This window comes from Lolium perenne, chromosome 5, assembly GCF_019359855.2.
Source record: "Lolium perenne isolate Kyuss_39 chromosome 5, Kyuss_2.0, whole genome shotgun sequence".
Classification (NCBI taxonomy): domain Eukaryota; kingdom Viridiplantae; phylum Streptophyta; class Magnoliopsida; order Poales; family Poaceae; genus Lolium; species Lolium perenne.
The window spans coordinates 253,173,482-253,195,708 of NC_067248.2; the positions used below are offsets into that span (position 1 = coordinate 253,173,482).

At 42.3% G+C, this 22,227-nt stretch overlaps 1 protein-coding gene across 1 annotated transcript in view; it reads left to right on the forward strand.

Moving 5' to 3' along the window:
• Positions 1-20,494, forward strand: part of LOC139831816 (uncharacterized) — a 40,019-nt gene extending 19,525 nt beyond the window's left edge. The window contains exon 5 of the mRNA XM_071821153.1: positions 20,278-20,494. Coding sequence (XP_071677254.1) covers positions 20,278-20,494 — 217 coding nt within the window. The remainder of the gene's footprint in view (positions 1-20,277) is intronic.
• The last annotated feature ends 1,733 nt before the right edge of the window (positions 20,495-22,227 follow it).

Below are 22,227 nucleotides of genomic sequence, written 5' to 3' on the forward strand. Positions count from 1 at the left end.
CCCCCCTGGCCGCGCCGGGGTATGGTCTGGTGGCCCTGTCCCCCTTCTCTGGCAGTTCTCGTGTGTTCTGGATGGTTCCGGGAAAAATAGGAACCTGGGCGTTGATTTCGTCCGATTCCGAGAATATTTCGTTACTAGGATTTCTGAAACCAAAAACAGCAGAAAACAGGAACTGGCACTTCGGCATCTTGTTAATAGGTTAGTTCCAGAAAATGCATGAATATGACATAAAGTATGCATAAAACATGTAGATAACATCAATAATGTGGCATGGAACATAAGAAATTATCGATACGTCGGAGACGTATCAGTGCTCTGCTCGCGAAAAGGATTCATGCCATCTGTACTTAGACCAAATCTTATGTTCCTTGCGTCAGCTGCAAAATCTTTGAACTCTCTGTCGATCTTTCTCCATTGCGTTCCATCTGCGGGATGTCTCAACTCCCCGTCCGACTTACGGTCCTCTTTGTGCCATCGCAACAACTTGGCATGCTCTTTGTTCCTGAACAGACGTTTCAACCGTGGTATTATAGGAGCATACCACATCACCTTGGCGGGAACCCTCTTCCTGGGTTTCTCGCCCTCAACATCGTCACCAGGGTCATCGCCTCTGATCTTATAACGCAATGCAGTGCATACCGGACATTCATTCAAATTCTCGTATTCACCGCGGTAGAGGATGCAGTCGTTGATGCATGCATGTATCTTCAGAACCTCTAAACCTAGAGGGCAGACAACCTTCTTTGCTTCGTACGTACTGGCGGGCAACTCGTTATTCTTTGGAAACATATTCTTCAACATTTTCAGCAAGTTTTCAAATGCCGAGTCAGCTACACCTGCCTGTGCCTTCCATTTCAGCAAATCCAGTGTGCAGCCCAGCTTTTTTAGACCATTATCGCATCCGGGGTACAGCGACTTTCTGTGATCCTCTAACATGCGATCCAAATTCTCCCTCTCCTTTTCAGTTTCGCAGCGTCTCCGTGCATCAGCAATGGTCCGACCAAGATCATCAACGGGCTCATCACGTGCCTCTTCTTCACCTTCCCCTACACCTTCCCCTTCACCTTCAGCATCCTCCATGAAAGTATCACCGAAATGATCAAGATAGTTTTCATCGATGAAATCATCCCCTTCTTCATCTTCTTCCATTATAACCCCTCTTTCTCCATGCTTGGTCCAACAATTATAGCTTGGCATGAAACCGTTGAAAGGATACGGATGTCGCCTAGAGGGGGGGTGAATAGGCGGTTTAAAACTTTTACGAGATGGGCTTAACAAATGCGGAATAAAACTAGCGTTTACTTTGTCAAGCCCAAAGCCTATATACTATGGTTCACCTATGTGCACCAACAACTTATTCTAAGCAAAGGTTCACCTAAGTGCACCAACAACTTATGCTAAGCAATACAAGCAAGCATGTGATAGCAAGATATATATAACTTCAAGCACGATGGCTATCACAAGGTAAAGTGCATAAGTAAAGAGCTCGGGTATAGAGATAACCGAGGCACGCGGGAGACGAAGATTTGTCCCGAAGTTCACACTCTTGCGAGTGCTAATCTCCGTTGGAGAGGTGCGGTGGCTTAGTGCTCCCGAACGCCACAAGAGGCTCACCTTGAGGTGTGGTTGCTCGATGCACACCAACGCCACAAAGGCCTCACCCCAAGATGCGGTACTCACACCACACACCGAACGCCACGAAGGCGCCTCACCTAAATCTCCGGTGACCCTCGCCACAAAGGCCTAGGTCACGGTTCCACTAAGGGATTTCCTTCGAGGCGGAAACCGGGCCTTACACAAAGATTGGGGCACACATCCACAACTTAATTGGAGGCTCCCAACAAACCGCCACAAAGGCCTAGAATCCGTCTAGGGTTCCAAGAACCCAAGAGTAACAACCTTCTTGCTTTCACCACCACGAATCACCGTGGAGAACTCAAACCGATGCACCAAATGCAATGGCAAGAACACCACAAAGATGCTCAAGTCCTTCTCTCTCAAATTCCAACAAAGCTACAAAAGCTATTGAGGGAATAAGAGAGGAAGAACAAAGGAATTCACAAAGAACACCAAGATCAAGATCTAGAGAGTTCCACTCACAAAGAGATGGATTTGATTGGTAGAAATGTAGATCTAGATCTCCTCTCTCTTTTCCCTCAAATGGGGGCAAGAATCGTGGAGAGATTGAGAGATAGAGCAAGCTTCTCTAGTTCAACAATGGAGGAGAGAGAGAGTGAGAGAAGCTCCAGCCCAAGGAGGAAGAAGGGGGGTATTTATACCCCCCCCCCAAGAAAATCGAGCCGTTGGGCAAAAACAGGGCCGGATAATCCGGCCTAAGTAAGGGTCGGATTATCCGGGGGGCGGATTATCCGGCCTCAGGGACAAAACCTGGTCAAAATCCGGCCAAAAATCCGGCCCCTGTCCAGAGCTGCTTTTCTTCTGGTCCTTAGCCGATTTCGGGGGGGGGGGCCGGATATTTCCGAAATATCCGGCCCGGATAATCCGCCCCGGATATTTCTAAAAAATCCGGCGTGGCAAAACTGCAGAAACACCAACACTAAAACGGGCATAACTTTAGCATCCGGACTCCGATTTTGATGATCTTGGGCTTGTTTTGAAGCTAGAAACAAGCTCTACAAGATCATGCAGGAAACCATCATAGTCCAACAAGGGAGGATAGAAACAAATGATGAAAGGTTTGACCTATCTAAAAAAGACATATCGGTAAAACCTCCAATCTCGAAAATGCAACAAGTTGCCCGTGCAAAAACCATTCTTGATGAACTAGAGCTTGTCATGAGAATAAGCACAAGCTCTAAATCATCACATGGATAAGATCCAAATAACAACCAAGAAAGATGATGAATCAAACTCGAAAACGCAACAAGTGATCTATGCGAAATCCGTTTTCGATGAACTAGAGCTTGTCATGAGAATAGGCACAAGCTCTAAAACATCACATGGATAAGGTCCAAATAACAACCAAGAAAGATGATGCAAGGATGCAAAGGTTTGAGCTCTCTCCGAACGATACGATCGAGTTACTCACTCGAGAGCCCTCTTGATAGTACGGCAACTAAACTATAAACCGGTCTCCAACTACACTATGAGACCGGTGAGAAAGAAACCCTATCAAGAGCAAACCTTAACCTTGCGCATTCCACTTGAGCTCGATGATGACGATCTTGACCGCAACAAGATGGAACGTCTTTCTTGCTTGTGCTTGCTTGGCGAAGTCTTGTGGATTGCTCCCCCATAATCCACCATGGGAGAGCTTCTTCTTCGGCGCATCTTAACATAACCATGACCACCATGTGGATTGCTCCCCCATAAACCACCATGGGAGAGCTTCTTCTTTGGCGCATCTTCACATATCCATGATCACCATATGGATGGCAAGACTCAAGCAAAGGATCTCTTCGAGATGGCTCATCTTGAACTTGCACTTCATTTCTCCATGGCAAGCTTCAAGCTTATGAACTCTTCGAGTTGGCTCATCTTGAACTTGCACTTCATTCTTCATTCTTCATCATGTTGATGTCTTGAAGTAACTTGAGGGCTCACTTCATCTTCATCTTCAAGACATACTTGACACTTGATATCCTTCATCAAATTCTTCTTATTGCAACCTTGAAGCCAACATATGGTTCAAGAATTTCCTATGGACAACTCCTACAAATATAACTCAATGCAAACATTAGTCCATAGGGATTGTCATTAATTACCAAAACCACACATGGGGGCTCAATGCACTTTCAATCTCCCCCATTTTGGTAATTGATGACAATCTATTTGAGAGGGTTTATATAAGGAATTTAAGTAACAAATAAGTTGAATATATAGAGCAAACTCCCCCATAATATATGCATGTGTGAATGATCTTGACTTTCATTGCATATATTGGCATTCAAAGCCTAGTGGAGTTTCCTCTAAATATTCAACTATGCAAAGCAACAAGATGCAATGCAATAAAGGCACATGCTTAAGCACAAAGCAAAGACAAAACCAAATTCCCTTAAACCCTTCAAACTTCTCCCCCATTGGCACCAATTGCCGAAATGGGTGAAAAATTTAGAAGGCCAATATAGTGAGAGTTCCTCCATAGCGTGTGCATTTCTCATAATTTGAGTGGAATCAAATGCACATATCCACTGACGAATATTCGGAAGGAATCACACTATAGATAGGATCAAAGATTGCAAAAAGATAACAAAGTCAAGAAGCTTCAACAAATGAAGCAAGCAACCAAATGAACCACAAGGAAGATACCAAAAGAAAGATAGATATTATGATAAGATCAAGAAGATTGCTCTAAATAATACGAGGAAGCTCCCCAAGGTTTGTGCACAAAACTAGACAATTTGCATTGGAGTATAAAGTGCACAAACATGGAATCATCACTCCCATAATATCATTCAAAAACAAAAGATACCAAGTGAATCAAACTCTAATGATCACCACAAGATAGTGTTCTAAATCAAATGAGGAAGCTCCCCAAGGTACATGCATAAGAAAATGTTGCATTTGAATACAATATGCATAACATGGAATCCTCACTCCCTCATTTAAAACACAAACATTTGTAATAGATCATAGATAGAAAAGTAAGCTAAACACTTGCAACAAACAAATAGTTGAGCAACAAGTAAGAGGCACCATAATAAAAGGCTCAACCAAGAGGATATGTGAAAGGCATGATAAAGCATATTATAAGACTATTACATGGATGAGCAAAAAGCATCATCATAGTCTTCAATGAATTATATTGCTTAGCATGACCAATCAACACGCAATAAATAAATAAGATATCAAAAGGAGATGTATCATCTCTTATGTGTATAAGTTTCTCTAAGTGGGCAATATCACAAAGATATTTATCCACAAAGAAACATGCACACACAAAATAGATATGCAAGAAAAATAGTATGATATCCAAGATGAAGTCATGCAATATACCAATAAGATTTTTTTGCTTAATAGCATGGCCAAAGGCTCAATTTTATCTTATTGTACATTCATGAACTTCAACCACAAACAACTAAAATACATCACAAATATCAACAAGGGATAGAAGATAGTTGGGATGCATTTGAGAAAGACAACAAGTATCACAAACGGGGATACCAAAAGAAGTAACTAAATTTGCACTTTCATCTATATTGCACATGTGAGAGCCTTGAGGAATTGATATGCAATAAAATTGCTAGATAGGCATAGTTGGGATGGATGAATCATGAGCATGATTTAATATACTTCCCAACAAATGCACTCATCTCAAATTACTCACATTCACAATAAAGAGGTTTCATTAAGACTTTTGCAAGAAGCACACTATTTGCAAATCAAGAGATTCATGCCAAGATGCAACCATAAGGTTGGATACAAGAAAAGTATGCATGAGAAGATACTTGTTACCAAGATAGCATTGGTGTGGATGTAGTAGATATGTGTTCGTTGACCATCCTAGCTTGCCTCAAGTTACCATTGAGTCACCACTTCTTTCCAAGAGTGAGACAAGCATTCAATGCATATCCATTGTACCTAACACAAGGGTAAGTACAAAATGGTCCCCAAACTAATTGGGTCCGAAGTAGTTAGACACACTACAACATATAGGACAAACTCCACAATTCTATGTGCATATAGATATGAAATTGAATTTCATGCACATCTTAGCTAAATTAGGATTTGATGGAGTTTACCCTATATATTGGATCAAAGAAAGTGACACATGCCATAAGATATACATATATTAAATATGCATGCACAATACTTTCAAGAACCAAAGGAAGATACAATTTGGACAAAACACCAAATAAACCAAGAGACAATGGTTGTCCAAATTATATCAAAGAATCAAATCAACATAAGATTGACTCTAAAGACTTATCTCATTATAAGAAGCTAATTAAGCCTAAGCACAAAGGAATGAGATAACCAACTCCCAAGAGAGCAAGGTTCCAACAAATAAACCAAACCCTCGACACTTTTTATGATGTCACAAAGTACCAAAAAAAAATTTATGTCTCCCAAAACCAAAATTTTGATAATGATCAAGAGAAGTTTAAGCATTATAACAAATATAGGAGAGCTCCCCCAAGATTAGTGCGTTATCTAGGATTTAGAATATGGATACAAAATGCACAAAACTAGGATCATCACGCTACCTATATCTACTAAAAATGCTAAGAAAGTTTGAATAGACAAATTAGATCCATAAGATTGAAGGAAGACACATGGGAGTCAAAGCACAACAAATTCATGGCAATAAATAAGGAAATTTAAATACAAGAGCCAATGTAGATATGATCAATAAATATCTACCTCATAATTGATTACCAATTGTCCTAGGACAAGAGGTATTAGGAAATATTTCCCGGTGGTAGTTTGTAAGTATACATAAGATCATATTTACAACGAACAAAGCATATGGTAAAAGATAAGAGTTAACCATCATGCAAAGATAGTTTCTTGATAGCTTCATTTAGTCATACCAACATCCAAGGCAATTAATAGTATTCATACCAACATGCAAAGCAATTAATAGTATTCATACCAACATGCAAAGCAATTAATAGTATGACTTGAAGCGCATGGTTTTCCAAAAATGAATTGAGGGACACCTTGTGAAAAACCATGCCAAGAAAAACTTTCACAAATAAGATCCACAAAGATATTAGCAATGAAGCTATTTAAGCAAATTGGAGCTTGTTTGAGCAAACATGCCACATAGGGGAGAGATAATTTACGGTATCAATTCTATGTGACACAACCTCAAATGTTCACATTTTCTAGGCTTGTAATATGCACAAAGCTTATTACTCCCCCATAATGTGATAAGGAAATTATTTTCACAAGAGGCAAATTAGATCGAAGTAGAGATATTAATGGACATTAGAATTTGAATTTCTCATGAAGATGACATACCACATAGCGACTAGATAATCTCGCAATATCAATTCTAAGTGATATTCCTCATGTACACACATTGTTTAGGATCATGAAATTCCCAAAGGAATATCACTCCCCCAAAATGGGATTGTCCATTAATCGCTCATAAGAGCCATATAAGATACAACAAGATGCAAAGAGGCTCCAACACAAACAGAAATACATGGTGTGCAACCCAACATGCATAGACTTGATTTCTCAAGCAAAACAATTAGGAAGCACAACATATACAAACACATGTTAGGAACAAAACTAACACATGCAAAGGGGCGAGTAACTTTCAATATAAATGAGTTGAGAACATGTTACCGCAAGGAGGAACATTGGATATATGATAGTAGCAAGATAAACAAAAGACTTGGCTTGATATAATATAAATGATGAAGATCCCTTAATTCTTCATGATGTAGCCAAATCTCCAATGCCCTCCAACAAGCACCTATTGATCAAGTTTTGGATTGTTGGTCCCCAACTAAGTTGGGTCCTAAGAGGTTAGTCACAATAGGCTTGGCAACCCAAATGGTTCTTTTCTTGACACCACTTTGAGCACCAACAAATTTGGCAAACACATTGCCACCCTCATCCTTACGAAGAGAATAAACATCATCAATGGTGATAGAGTTGGATGAGGTACCAATAGTGCAAAAGGAGGAGATGTGGCCCTTCTCACGGCATATGTAGCAAGTTCTTTTCTTCTCCTTCTTCTCACTAGATTTCTCCACAGTGGGAGCATTGGCTTGATTCTTCTTGGGAAGTGGCATTTCTTCAACTTGAGGTTGAATATGAGTTTGAGCTTGAGGCCGCTTCCCTTTTTGCTTCTTCTTCAAAGGGCAAGATCTAACATGATGCCCTTCAATTTTGCACTTGAAGCAAACAATCTTGGCCGGGTCTTTGACTTGTACTTGGCCCTTCTTCTTATTGTTGTTCTTGGACTTGTTCTTGTTGTTGGAGTTGAATCCAAGTCCACTCTTGTCATTGGGGGATTGTTGCACACTCAACATCTTGTCAAGTTTGCATTTCCCTTCATGACCCTTTACCAAGTCGTTCTTCAAAGAAAAGACTTGGGCCTTGAGCTCTTTGATTTCCTCTACATGGTTAGTAACAACACAAGTACTAGAGGAAGTAGAGCATTCATTGTTAGAGCAACAAGGCAAGGAAGATAATTCATCACAAGATTTAGCAATATTATGAGTGGATGAATTACTAGGACTAGCACATGGCAATATAACATTTTGAGTAGTAGTGCTAGTACCCACATGAGGCTCACAAGATTTTGCCTTAGATATTATAGCCTCATGAGCTAACTTTAGCCTATCATGGGAGGCTAGAAGATCCTCATGGGAGCTATAAAGCTTTCCATGATTTTCTTCCAATTTCCCATAATTGCTAGTTAGCAATTCAAGTTGAGCCCTTAGCTCAACATTCTCCTTCAAGATAGATGCTTCACAAGAAGTAGAGTTAGTAGTACAAGCATCATTATTAATAGCAATGGGAGAAGGCAAGTTGTCATGCTCTTTTAGATAAGAAGCTTTAAGTTGCTCATGCGACTCGGTGAGTTTGGTGAGCGCACTCTCAATAACCCTTGAGCCCTTTTTGAGTTGCTCAAAATCCTCAAGGAGTTTAGCATTAACAAACACAAGCTTATCATTTTTTAGCTTTAGTTCATTTGCCACCTCAAGAGCTTTATCATGGGTTTCCTTTTCTCTAGACAATTCTAGAGCAAAGGTTTCCTCAAGAGCTTCCTTGGTGGTTTGTTCTTCTTCAAGTTCATCCTTTAGAGATGCCACATCATTGGCGTACGCACGTTCAAGAGCACCCATTTTATCAATGGTGTTCTCATGCATCCAAATAAGTTTTTGGCTCTCAATAGCGGTAGTCAAGATTTCAAAGAAGTGAGTGCTAGCAATTTTATCTTTGCAAAGAACCTTGAATACACTCTTACCCTTATCGCGTAGAGAGACAACCCAATCCTCTTCTTCATATTCATCCTCATCCTTATCACCACGAGACATATTAGGTTCCATGGTAGGAGGTACCGTGGAACCCTTGGCCATAAGGCATACATGAGGACCGTGAGATAAAGATGAGGAGATACTTGAGGCTCTTTTCAGACCAATAGAATCTTTGGTTTCCTCTACATTGTTAGACACACAACAACTAGAGGAAATAGAAGCATTTTTATCATGGCCACAAGATAATGCAAGCATATCATCATTAGATTTATTCAAGCAACTTACACATGATATGCAAGGACTATCAACACAAGCATGTAAATCATTTCTAGTGCTAGATGTGTTTGAGTCCGTAGATGAAGCATTGCAATGAGATAGAGATGAAGAATCATCAATAGTAAGCTCAATATCAACATTGCAATTTTTATCACCACTGACCATATCATTACCTTGTGTCTTGACACACTTTGGTGAAGTGGATGAAGATGAGAACTCATCACGGCCGGAAGTGGAAGCAATACAATCATCCTCAATAATATTGGACACATCATATTTGTCTTGAAGCTTTGTCCATAATTCATGAGAGCTCCCAAAAGGCATGATTGACGAAGTAACTACATTGCTCACAACAATGGAAAACACATGAGAAGCAAGAGCATCGAGGCAAGAGTTTTTCTCCTCCTCAAGAGATAAATTTTGAGGATCCTTAGGAGAAGAAAAACCCATGCCAAGATATCGCTCCATGTCCGGGGACATTCCCCGTAAGATTTTAAGCACATAAATTTTCCATAGATCATAATTTGTGCCATCAAATATAAACAAGTTATTGTGCGCTAATCCCCTAACCGACATCTTTACTCTCAAGGCGGTGAAGCCTAAGAATGAGAGACCTTGCTCTGATACCAATTGAAAGGATACGGATGTCGCCTAGAGGGGGGGTGAATAGGCGGTTTAAAACTTTTACGAGATGGGCTTAACAAATGCGGAATAAAACTAGCGTTTACTTTGTCAAGCCCAAAGCCTATATACTATGGTTCACCTATGTGCACCAACAACTTATTCTAAGCAAAGGTTCACCTAAGTGCACCAACAACTTATGCTAAGCAATACAAGCAAGCATGTGATAGCAAGATATATATAACTTCAAGCACGATGGCTATCACAAGGTAAAGTGCATAAGTAAAGAGCTCGGGTATAGAGATAACCGAGGCACGCGGGAGACGAAGATTTGTCCCGAAGTTCACACTCTTGCGAGTGCTAATCTCCGTTGGAGAGGTGCGGTGGCTTAGTGCTCCCGAACGCCACAAGAGGCTCACCTTGAGGTGTGGTTGCTCGATGCACACCAACGCCACAAAGGCCTCACCCCAAGATGCGGTACTCACACCACACACCGAACGCCACGAAGGCGCCTCACCTAAATCTCCGGTGACCCTCGCCACAAAGGCCTAGGTCACGGTTCCACTAAGGGATTTCCTTCGAGGCGGAAACCGGGCCTTACACAAAGATTGGGGCACACATCCACAACTTAATTGGAGGCTCCCAACAAACCGCCACAAAGGCCTAGAATCCGTCTAGGGTTCCAAGAACCCAAGAGTAACAACCTTCTTGCTTTCACCACCACGAATCACCGTGGAGAACTCAAACCGATGCACCAAATGCAATGGCAAGAACACCACAAAGATGCTCAAGTCCTTCTCTCTCAAATTCCAACAAAGCTACAAAAGCTATTGAGGGAATAAGAGAGGAAGAACAAAGGAATTCACAAAGAACACCAAGATCAAGATCTAGAGAGTTCCACTCACAAAGAGATGGATTTGATTGGTAGAAATGTAGATCTAGATCTCCTCTCTCTTTTCCCTCAAATGGGGGCAAGAATCGTGGAGAGATTGAGAGATAGAGCAAGCTTCTCTAGTTCAACAATGGAGGAGAGAGAGAGTGAGAGAAGCTCCAGCCCAAGGAGGAAGAAGGGGGGTATTTATACCCCCAAGAAAATCGAGCCGTTGGGCAAAAACAGGGCCGGATAATCCGGCCTAAGTAAGGGCCGGATTATCCGGGGGGCGGATTATCCGGCCTCAGGGACAAAACCTGGTCAAAATCCGGCCAAAAATCCGGCCCCTGTCCAGAGCTGCTTTTCTTCTCGTCCTTAGCCGATTTCGGGGGGGCCGGATATTTCCGAAATATCCGGCCCAGATAATCCGCCCCGGATATTTCTGAAAAATCCGGCCTGGCAAAATTGCAGAAACACCAACACTAAAACGGGCATAACTTTAGCATCCGGACTCCGATTTTGATGATCTTGGGCTTGTTTTGAAGCTAGGAACAAGCTCTACAAGATCATGCAGGAAACCATCATAGTCCAACAAGGGAGGATAGAAACAAATGATGAAAGGTTTGACCTATCTAAAAAAGACATATCGGTAAAACCTCCAATCTCGAAAATGCAATAAGTTGCCCGTTGATACGCGTTCAACACGCGTCCGTTGGGAACCCCAAGAGGAAGGTGTGATGCGTACAGCGGCAAGTTTCCCTCAGTATGAAACCAAGGTTATCGAACCAGTAGGAGCCAAGAAGCACGTTGAAGGTTGATGGCGGCGGGATGTAGTGCGGCGCAACACCAGGGATTCCGGCGCCAACGTGGAACCTGCACAACACAACCAAAGTACTTTGCCCCAACGAAACAGTGAGGTTGTCAATCTCACCGGCTTGCTGTAACAAAGGATTAACCGTATTGTGTGGAAGATGATTGTTTGCAGAAAACAGTAGAACAATATTGCAGTAGATTGTATTTCAGTAAAGAGAATTGGACCGGGGTCCACAGTTCACTAGAGGTGTCTCTCCCATAAGATAAACAGCATGTTGGGTGAACAAATTACAGTTGGGCAATTGACAAATAAAGAGGGCATGACCATGCACATACATATCATGATGAGTATAGTGAGATTTAATTGGGCATTACGACAAAGTACATAGACCGCCATCCAACTGCATCTATGCCTAAAAAGTCCACCTTCAGGTTATCATCCGAACCCCCTCCAGTATTAAGTTGCAAAGCAACAGACAATTGCATTAAGTATGGTGCGTAATGTAATCAACAACTACATCCTTAGACATAGCATCAATGTTTTATCCCTAGTGGCAACAGCACAACACAACCTTAGAACTTTCTCACATCGTCCTGTGTGTCAATGCAGGCATGAACCCACTATCGAGCATAAATACTCCCTCTTGGAGTTATAAGCATCTACTTGGCCAGAGCATCTACTAGTAACGGAGAGCATGCAAGATCATAAACAACACATAGATATAACTTTGATAATCAACATAACAAGTATTCTCTATTCATCGGATCCCAACAAACGCAACATATAGAATTACAGATAGATGATCTTGATCATGTTAGGCAGCTCACAAGATCTGACAATGATAGCACAATGGGGAGAAGACAACCATCTAGCTACTGCTATGGACCCATAGTCCAGGGGTAGACTACTCACTCATCACTCCGGAGGCGACCATGGCGGCGTAGAGTCCTCCAGGAGATGATTCCCCTCTCCGGCAGGGTGCCGGAGGCGATCTCCTGGATCCCCCGAGATGGGATCGGCGGCGGCGGCATCTCTGGAAGGTTTTCCGTATCGTGGCTCTCGGTACTGGGGGTTTCGCGACGGAGGCTATTTGTAGGCGGAAGGGCAGGTCAAGAGGCGGCACGGGGGCCCCACACCACAGGGCCGCGCGGCCAAGGGGGGGCCGTGCCGCCCTAGGGTGTGGCCCCCTCATGGCCCCTCTTCGTCTCCTCTTCGGACTTCTGGAAGCTTCGTGGCAAAATAGGACCCTGGGCGTTGATTTCGTCCAATTCCGAGAATATTTCGTTACTAGGATTTCTGAAACCAAAAACAGCAGAAACAAAGAATCGGCACTTCGGCATCTTGTTAATAGGTTAGTTCCGTAAAATGCACGAATATGACATAAAGTGTGCATAAAACATGTAGATAACATCAATAATGTGGCATGGAACATAAGAAATTATCGATACGTCGGAGACGTATCAGCATCCCCAAGCTTAGTTCTGCTCGTCCCGAGCAGGTAAAACGATAACACAGATAATTTCTGGAGTGACATGCCATCATAACCTTGATCATACTATTTGTAAAGCATATGTAGTGAATGCAGCGATCAAAACAATGTATATGACATGAGTAAACAAGTGAATCATAAAGCAAAGACTTTTCATGAATAGCACTTCAAGACAAGCATCAATAAGTCTTGCATAAGAGTTAACTCATAAAGCAATAATTCATAGTAAAAGCATTGAAGCAACACAAAAGAAGATTAAGTTTCAGCGGTTGCTTTCAACTCATAACATGTATATCTCATGGATATTGTCAACATAGAGTAATATAATAAGTGCAATAAGCAAGTATGTAGGAATCAATGCACAGTTCACACAAGTGTTTGCTTCTTGAGGTGGAGAGAAATAGGTGAACTGACTCAACATTGAAAGTAAAAGAATGGTCCTCCATAGAGGAAAAGCATCGATTGCTATATTTGTGCTAGAGCTTTGATTTTGGAAACATGAAACAATTTTGTCAACGGTAGTAATAAAGCATATGTATCATGTAAATTATATCTTATAAGTTGCAAGCCTCATGCATAGTGTACTAATAGTGCCCGCACCTTGTCCTAATTAGCTTGGACTACCGGATCATCACAATGCACATGTTTTAACCAAGTGTCACAAAGGGGTACCTCTATGCCGCTTTGTACAAAGGTCTAAGGAGAAAGCTCGCATTGGATTTCTCGCTATTGATTATTCTTCAACTTAGACATCCATACCGGGACAACATAGACAACAGATAATGGACTCCTCTTTTATGCATAAGCATGTAACAACAATTAATAATTTTCTCATTTGAGATTGAGGATATATGTCCAAAACTGAAACTTCCACCATGGATCATGGCTTTAGTTAGCGGCCCAATGTTCTTCTCTAACAATATGCATGCTTAACCATAAGGTGGTAGATCTCTCTTACTTCAGACAAGACGGACATGCATAGCAACTCACATGAAATTCAACAAAGAGTAGTTGATGGCGTCCCCAGTGAACATGGTTATCGCACAACAAGCAACTTAATAAGAGATAAAGTGCATAATTACATATTCAATACCACAATAGTTTTTAAGCTATTTGTCCCATGAGCTATATATTGCAAAGGTGAATGATGGAATTTTAAAGGTAGCACTCAAGCAATTTACTTTGGAATGGCGGAAAATACCATGTAGTAGGTAGGTATGGTGGACACAAATGGCATAGTGGTTGGCTCAAGTATTTGGATGCATGAGAAGTATTCCCTCTCGATACAAGGTTTAGGCTAGCAAGGCTTATTTGAAACAAACACAAGGATGAACCGGTGCAGCAAAACTCACATAAAAGACATATTGAAAACATTATAAGACTCTACACCGTCTTCCTTGTTGTTCAAACTCAATACTAGAAATTATCTAGACCTTAGAGAAACCAAATATGCAAACCAAATTTTAGCATGCTCTATGTATTTCTTCATTAATGGGTGCAAAGCATATGATGCAAGAGCTTAAACATGAGCACAACAATTGCCAAGTATCACATTACCCAAGACATTAATAGCAGTTACTACATGTATCATTTTCCAATTCCAACCATATAACAATTTAACGAAGGAGAAACTTCGCCATGAATACTATGAGTAGAAACCAAGGACATACTTGTCCATATGCTACAGCGGAGCGTGTCTCTCTCCCATAAAGTGAATGCTAGGATCCATTTTATTCAAACAAAACAAAAAGCAAAAACAAACCGACGCTCCAAGCAAAGCACATAAGATGTGATGGAATAAAAATATAGTTTCAGGGGAGGAACCTGATAATGTTGTCGATGAAGAAGGGGATGCCTTGGGCATCCCCAAGCTTAGACGCTTGAGTCTTCTTAGAATATGCAGGGGTGAACCACCGGGGCATCCCCAAGCTTAGAGCTTTCACTCTCCTTGATCATGTTGCATCATACTCCTCTCTTGATCCTTGAAAACTTCCTCCACACCAAACTCAAAACAACTCATTAGAGGGTTAGTGCACAATAAAAATTAACATATTCGGAGGTGACACAATCATTCTTAACACTTCTGGACATTGCATAAAGCTACTGGACATTAATGGATCAAAGAAATTCATCCAACATAGCAAAAGAGGCAATGCGAAATAAAAGGCAGAATCTGTCAAAACAGAACATTTCGTATGGACGAATTTTAAAATGGCACCAGACTTGCTCAAATGAAAATGCTCAAATTGAATGAAAGTTGCGTACATATCTGAGGATCATGCACGTAAATTGGCTTAATTTTCTGAGCTACCTACAGGGAGGTAGACCCAGATTCGTGACAGCATAGAAATCTAGAACTGCGCAGTAATCCAAATCTAGTACTTACTTTACTATCAAAGACTTTACTTGGCACAATAAAACACTAAACTAAGATAAGGAGAGGTTGCTACAGTAGTAAACAACTTCCAAGACACAAAATAAAAACAAAGTACTGTAGGTAAAAACATGGGTTATCTCCCAAGAAGTTCTTTCTTTATAGCCATTAAGATGGGCTCAGCAGTTTTAATGATGCACTCGCAAGAAATAGTATTTGAAGCAAAAGAGAGCATCAAGAGGCAAATTCAAAACAAATTTAAACCTAACATGCTTCCTATGAAAAGGAATCTTGTAAATAAACAAGTCAATGAAGAACAAAGTGAATAGCATAGGAAGACAAAACAAGTGTAACTTCAAAAATTTCAGCATATAGAGAGGTATTTTAGTAACATGAAAATTTCTACAACCATATTTTCCTCTCTCATAATAATTTTCAGTAGCATCATGAGCAAACTCAACAATATAACTATCACATAAAGCATTCTTATCATGAGTCTCATGCATAAAATTATTACTCTCCACATAAGCATAATCAATTTTATTAGTTGTAGTGGGAGCAAATTCAACAAAGTAGCTATCATTATTATTCTCAACATCAAATATAGGAGGCATATTGTAATCATAATCAAATTTATCCTCCATAACAGGTGGTACTAAAAGACCAATATCATTATCATAAATAGGAGGCAAAGTATCATCAAAGTAAATTTTCTCCTCAATGCTTGGGGGAATAAAAAGATCATGAAAACCAGCTTCCCCAAGCTTAGAACTTTCTATATTATTATCAACAATGGTGTTCAAAGCGTTCATACTAATATTACTACCAGCATGCAAATAAGATTCCATAGGTTTTTTAATTTTCGCATCAAACAATCCATGTTTTAAATCAGGAAATAGAATAAGAAGATCATTCTTGTCCATTATGCCAAACTAGTGTAATAAAAACATGCATGATATTATAAAGTAAAACAAGTAACTAATTTTTTGTGTTTTTGATATAGCAAACAAGATAGCAAATAAAGTAAAACTAGCAACTAATTTTTTTTTTGTATTTTGATTTAGTGCAGCAAACAAAGTAGTAAATAAAACTAAGCAAGACAAAAACAAAGTAAAGAGATTGAGAAGTGGAGACTCCCCTTGCAGCGTGTCTTGATCTCCCCGGCAACGGCGCCAGAAAAAGCTGCTTGATACGCGTTCAACACGCGTCCGTTGGGAACCCCAAGAGGAAGGTGTGATGCGTACAGCGGCAAGTTTCCCTCAGTATGAAACCAAGGTTATCGAACCAGTAGGAGCCAAGAAGCACGTTGAAGGTTGATGGCGGCGGGATGTAGTGCGGCGCAACACCAGGGATTCCGGCGCCAACGTGGAACCTGTACAACACAACCAAAGTACTTTGCCCCAACGAAACAGTGAGGTTGTCAATCTCACCGGCTTGCTGTAACAAAGGATTAACCGTATTGTGTGGAAGATGATTGTTTGCAGAAAACAGTAGAACAATATTGCAGTAGATTGTATTTCAGTAAAGAGAATTGGACCGGGGTCCACAGTTCACTAGAGGTGTCTCTCCCATAAGATAAACAGCATGTTGGGTGAACAAATTACAGTTGGGCAATTGACAAATAAAGAGGGCATGACCATGCACATACATATCATGATGAGTATAGTGAGATTTAATTGGGCATTACGACAAAGTACATAGACCGCCATCCAACTGCATCTATGCCTAAAAATTCCACCTTCAAAGTTATCATCCGAACCCCTCCTGTAATAAGTTGCAAAGCAACAGACAATTGCATTAAGTATGGTGCGTAATGTAATCAACAACTACATCCTTAGACATAGCATCAATGTTTTATCCCTAGTGGCAACAAAGACAACACAACCTTAGAACTTTCTCATCGTCCCTGGTGTCAATGCAGCATGAACCCACTATCGAGCATAAATACTCCCTCTTGGAGTTACAAGCATCTACTTGGCCAGAGCATCTACTAGTAACGGAGAGTATGCAAGATCATAAACAACACATAGATATAACTTTGATAATCAACATAACAAGTATTCTCTATTCATCGGATCCCAACAAACGCAACATATAGAATTACAGATAGATGATCTTGATCATGTTAGGCAGCTCACAAGATCCGACAATGATAGCACAATGGGGAGAAGACAACCATCTAGCTACTGCTATGGACCCATAGTCCAGGGGTAGACTACTCACTCATCACTCCGGAGGCGACCATGGCGGCGTAGAGTCCTCCGGGAGATGATTCCCCTCTCCGGCAGGGTGCCGGAGGCGATCTCCTGGATCCCCCGAGATGGGATCGGCGGCGGCGGCGTCTCTGGAAGGTTTTCCGTATCGTGGCTCTTGCATCGGGGTTTCGCGACGGAGGCTATTTGTAGGCGGAAGGGCAGGTCAAGAGGCGGCACGAGGGCCCCACACCACAGGGCCGCGCGGCCAAGGGGGGGCCGCGCCGCCCTAGGGTGTGGCCCCCTCGTGGCCCCTCTTCGTCTCCTCTTCGGACTTCTGGAAGCTTCGTGGCAAAATAGGACCCTGGGCGTTGATTTCGTCCAATTCCGAGAATATTTCGTTACTAGGATTTCTGAAACCAAAAACAGCAGAAACAAAGAATCGGCACTTCGGCATCTTGTTAATAGGTTAGTTCCAGAAAATGCACGAATATGACATAAAGTGTGCATAAAACATGTAGATAACATCAATAATGTGGCATGGAACATAAGAAATTATCGATACGTCGGAGACGTATCACCCGTGCAAAAACCATTCTTGATGAACTAGAGCTTTTCATGAGAATAAGCACAAGCTCTAAATCATCACATGGATAAGATCCAAATAACAACCAAGAAAGATGATGAATCAAACTCGAAAACGCAACAAGTGATCTATGCGAAATCCGTTTTCGATGAACTAGAGCTTGTCATGAGAATAGGCACAAGCTCTAAAACATCACATGGATAAGGTCCAAATAACAACCAAGAAAGATGATGCAAGGATGCAAAGGTTTGAGCTCTCTCCGAACGATACGATCGAGTTACTCACTCGAGAGCCCTCTTGATAGTACGGCAACTAAACTATAAACCGGTCTCCAACTACACTATGAGACCGGTGAGAAAGAAACCCTATCAAGAGCAAACCTTAACCTTGCGCATTCCACTTGAGCTCGATGATGACGATCTTGACCGCAACAAGATGGAACGTCTTTCTTGCTTGTGCTTGCTTGGCAAAGTCTTTTGGATTGCTCCCCCATAATCCACCATGGGAGAGCTTCTTCTTCGGCGCATCTTCACATAACCATGACCACCATGTGGATTGCTCCCCCATAAACCACCATGGGAGAGCTTCTTCTTTGGCGCATCTTCACATATCCATGATCACCATATGGATGGCAAGACTCAAGCAAAGGATCTCTTCGAGATGGCTCATCTTGAACTTGCACTTCATTTCTCCATGGCAAGCTTCAAGCTTATGAACTCTTCGAGTTGGCTCATCTTGAACTTGCACTTCATTCTTCATTCTTCATCATGTTGATGTCTTGAAGTAACTTGAGGGCTCACTTCATCTTCATCTTGAAGACATACTTGACACTTGATATCCTTCATCAAATTCTTCTTATTGCAACCTTGAAGCCAACATATAGTTCAAGAATTGCCTATGGACAACTCCTACAAATATAACTCAATGCAAACATTAGTCCATAGGGATTGTCATTAATTACCAAAACCACACATGTGGGCTCAATGCACTTTCAACCGTGCCGAAGCAGGTGCTGGTGAACTTCTCTTGAGGAAGAGTAACCCTTCTGATTCTTACAGTCAACACATGGACAGATAACAAAACCCTTCTGCTTGTTCGCATTAGCCACTACGAGGAAATCTTTCAAACCCTTAGTGAACTCGCCGGAGAGTCGGTTACCGTACATCCATCGCCGATTCATCTGCATTATTATAATATAAAATATATAATTAACCATCATGCATTTGTTAAACTAACTAGCTATAAATAATAGAAATTAAACAATGAACTACACACATGCATATTTTATCAATGACACACATGAAAGGTTCAAGTTGCTAACCGCGATCGAGGAGGAAAAAATAAATGAGGAAGCTCAAGTGTGGCTCCGACACTTCATATCATGTTTGTTTCATGCTCTTGGGGCATTTTATCAAACACCTTGTGTGCATAAGAGGAACCAAAAGCAAACCTACACCCCCTTGTGAAGCTTGTGAAGAGAAGTGGCACCAAATGGCTAAGTGCTGTGAGCTGAGGCCCTTTTATAGGGATGGGCCTCTAGTCCCGGTTGGCCTGGCCAACCGCGACTAAAGGCCTTCGGGCCAGGCCTGAGGACCATTAGTCGCGGTTGGCCTGGCCAACCGCGACTAAAGCCCCTCCCGTCCACCAGCTGGCCAGCGAGCGCGCTGGGCCCAGGTCTTTAGTCGCGGTTCGCCACCCGAACCGCGACTAAAGACCCCATTAGTCGCGGTTCCTATATTTTGGCGACTAATGGGGCTGGACGGAAGGCCATTTTTCTACCAGTGTAGTTTCATAGTGCCAAGGAGATTTTCTTAGTATAAATTTTATTACACCAAACAAGCTTGAACTTGGTGGACATAAATGGTACCGATCTGTTTCACAGTCTTTTAACTTACTACTAAGCTTCGTTACTAGTTTCTTAGTCCCCAGCAGATTCTTTTAGGATAAATTTTATTACGCCAACATGATTTTTATTTTTATCAACTGTTAGGTTGATGTTTGTGCAACACAAGGTCTTTTCTCTGTTGTCATTTTAGCTATATCAACTGAATTTGATTTTGGCATCAGCATATTAGCCAGCAACTTTATAAGTCATCTTGATTTGTTTCAGTTGGACTCTCTAGAAGAATTGAACCCGTGTATTATTCTCAGGTACCTCGGCATATATCCACATGGTGACCAGTACATCACTGGTTGCCTCTCCTTGTACATGTACCTGGACGCCCCGGAGGGCGACCCCGCTCTCGAGCATGGGCCGGCGGTGGACCTTGTTGTGTCCATCGTCGACCAGAAGTATGGGATAGACCACTTCCGTAAAATCATAGGTGAACCATATATATCTCCTGTTGGTAAGGGAGATCCAACGTGATCCACCTAGATTGATGCCCGATCTTTCACAACGAGAACCTGGGGTAGAGAATCCTCCCAACAACGCGATGAATGCAGCCTGGAGAAGAGGGAATGAATCCAGCAAGCAACGGATCGATGAACGATACGCCTCAAACCAAGAGCTAGACAATCCTTGATGAACACAAGAACCTTCGCAGCGGATATAATAGATAACGGCAGCGCCGTACCCCCGGAGGGATGATACACGTGATCACACGCAATAGGAAAACCCTAATCTTTTAGACTAAACTTGAACTCTCCTAAACCCTAGCCGTGCCATCTCCTTATATGAGAGGGAGAGGTGGCCGGCCGGCCCTCTTATTGGGCCTAACCTAGTTCGACTTGGAGAGGCCCAAGTCAAACAGACTCTATTAAAACCCTAGATGGCCCACAACATGACCTGGCTACATTATTATCTCCTAATAACAAGATTATAATAAACTCCTGGTACAACCTTAGACTCTGAAAGTATAGAGATGGTAAACCTAGAGGGGGGGTGAATACGTTTCTACAGATTTTAATTCTTTCTTTGCAAGATTAGGCTTTGCGGAATATAAAGGTGAGCCTAATGCAAACTAGGTGAAGCAACCTATATGAGGATACAACTAACTCGAGCACGAAGGCTCTCTCAGGCAGTTAAATCACAAGTAAGGAGTTTGGTTAGAGATAACCGATAGCACGCGGAGACGAGGATGTATTCACGTGTTCCCTTCCTTTGCAAGAAGGTACATCACGTTTGGAGGGGTGGAGGTCCCACGAAGGATTCCCCACTCCACGAAGGCTCACCCTATTCTCCGGAGCCTATCCCACGAAGGAATAGCTCACTCACTTGTGGTAGACTTTGAGGTAGCCTCCAAACCTTCACAATCTTGCCCGGAGCAAATCCACAGCCCGGATGCTTCCGGACTCCTCTTGCCCACCTAGGGTTTCCAAGGAACCCTAGGAAGCAAGCTTCTCGATGAATACAAGGGGGAATGAGATTTGACTTGGTAGAACAGTAGATCGGGTCCTCCTCTAGCGATTCCCCGGAGGGATTTGAGTTTGGGTGGAGGAGGAGGGAGATCGGAGGCTTTTGGTGTTTCTAGCAATGGAGTAAGAGAGAGAGAGAGCTCAAGAACAGTTTATAGTGTAGTGCCTAATTGTTCTAAGGTAGGAGAAGGCCTATTTATAGTGTTCTTCGAAATATGGCCGTTGGTCACTTGCCACCTCATCTTTTCTCTCGTCAAACCCGGTCAACCGGACCTCGATCGACAAACCCGGTCGCAGCCTGGCCAGACCGGACCGGTGACCGGACCTGCCGGTTGTGACCGGATGCTGGGCCGGATCCCACTTTTCTTCGTCCAGGAGCTCCTCCGGTTGGCGCCCGGTTGGCGCCCGGTCGACCGGTTGGCGCCCAGTCGATCGGACTGTGCGCCGGATCCGCCGGTCAGGAGGCCGGCTGACCGGGCGGCAAACCGGATTCTTCAGGCGCTGGTTTGGAGCCCGGTTGGCGCCCGGTTGGCGCCCAGTCGACCGGACCGCACGCCGGACTGGCCGGTCTGGTGGCCGGTCCAACCGGGCTGCAGACCGGATTTCTGCTGTAGACCCCTTTTCGATTGTTGTTGAAGTGGGGGGTCTCCTTTAGCCTTCTTGTTCCTTTGATACACCATTTATGCCTCTTTGCCTAATACCTAAGATAATCTTTGTAAACGTATTAGGTCAAATACTCTAGCA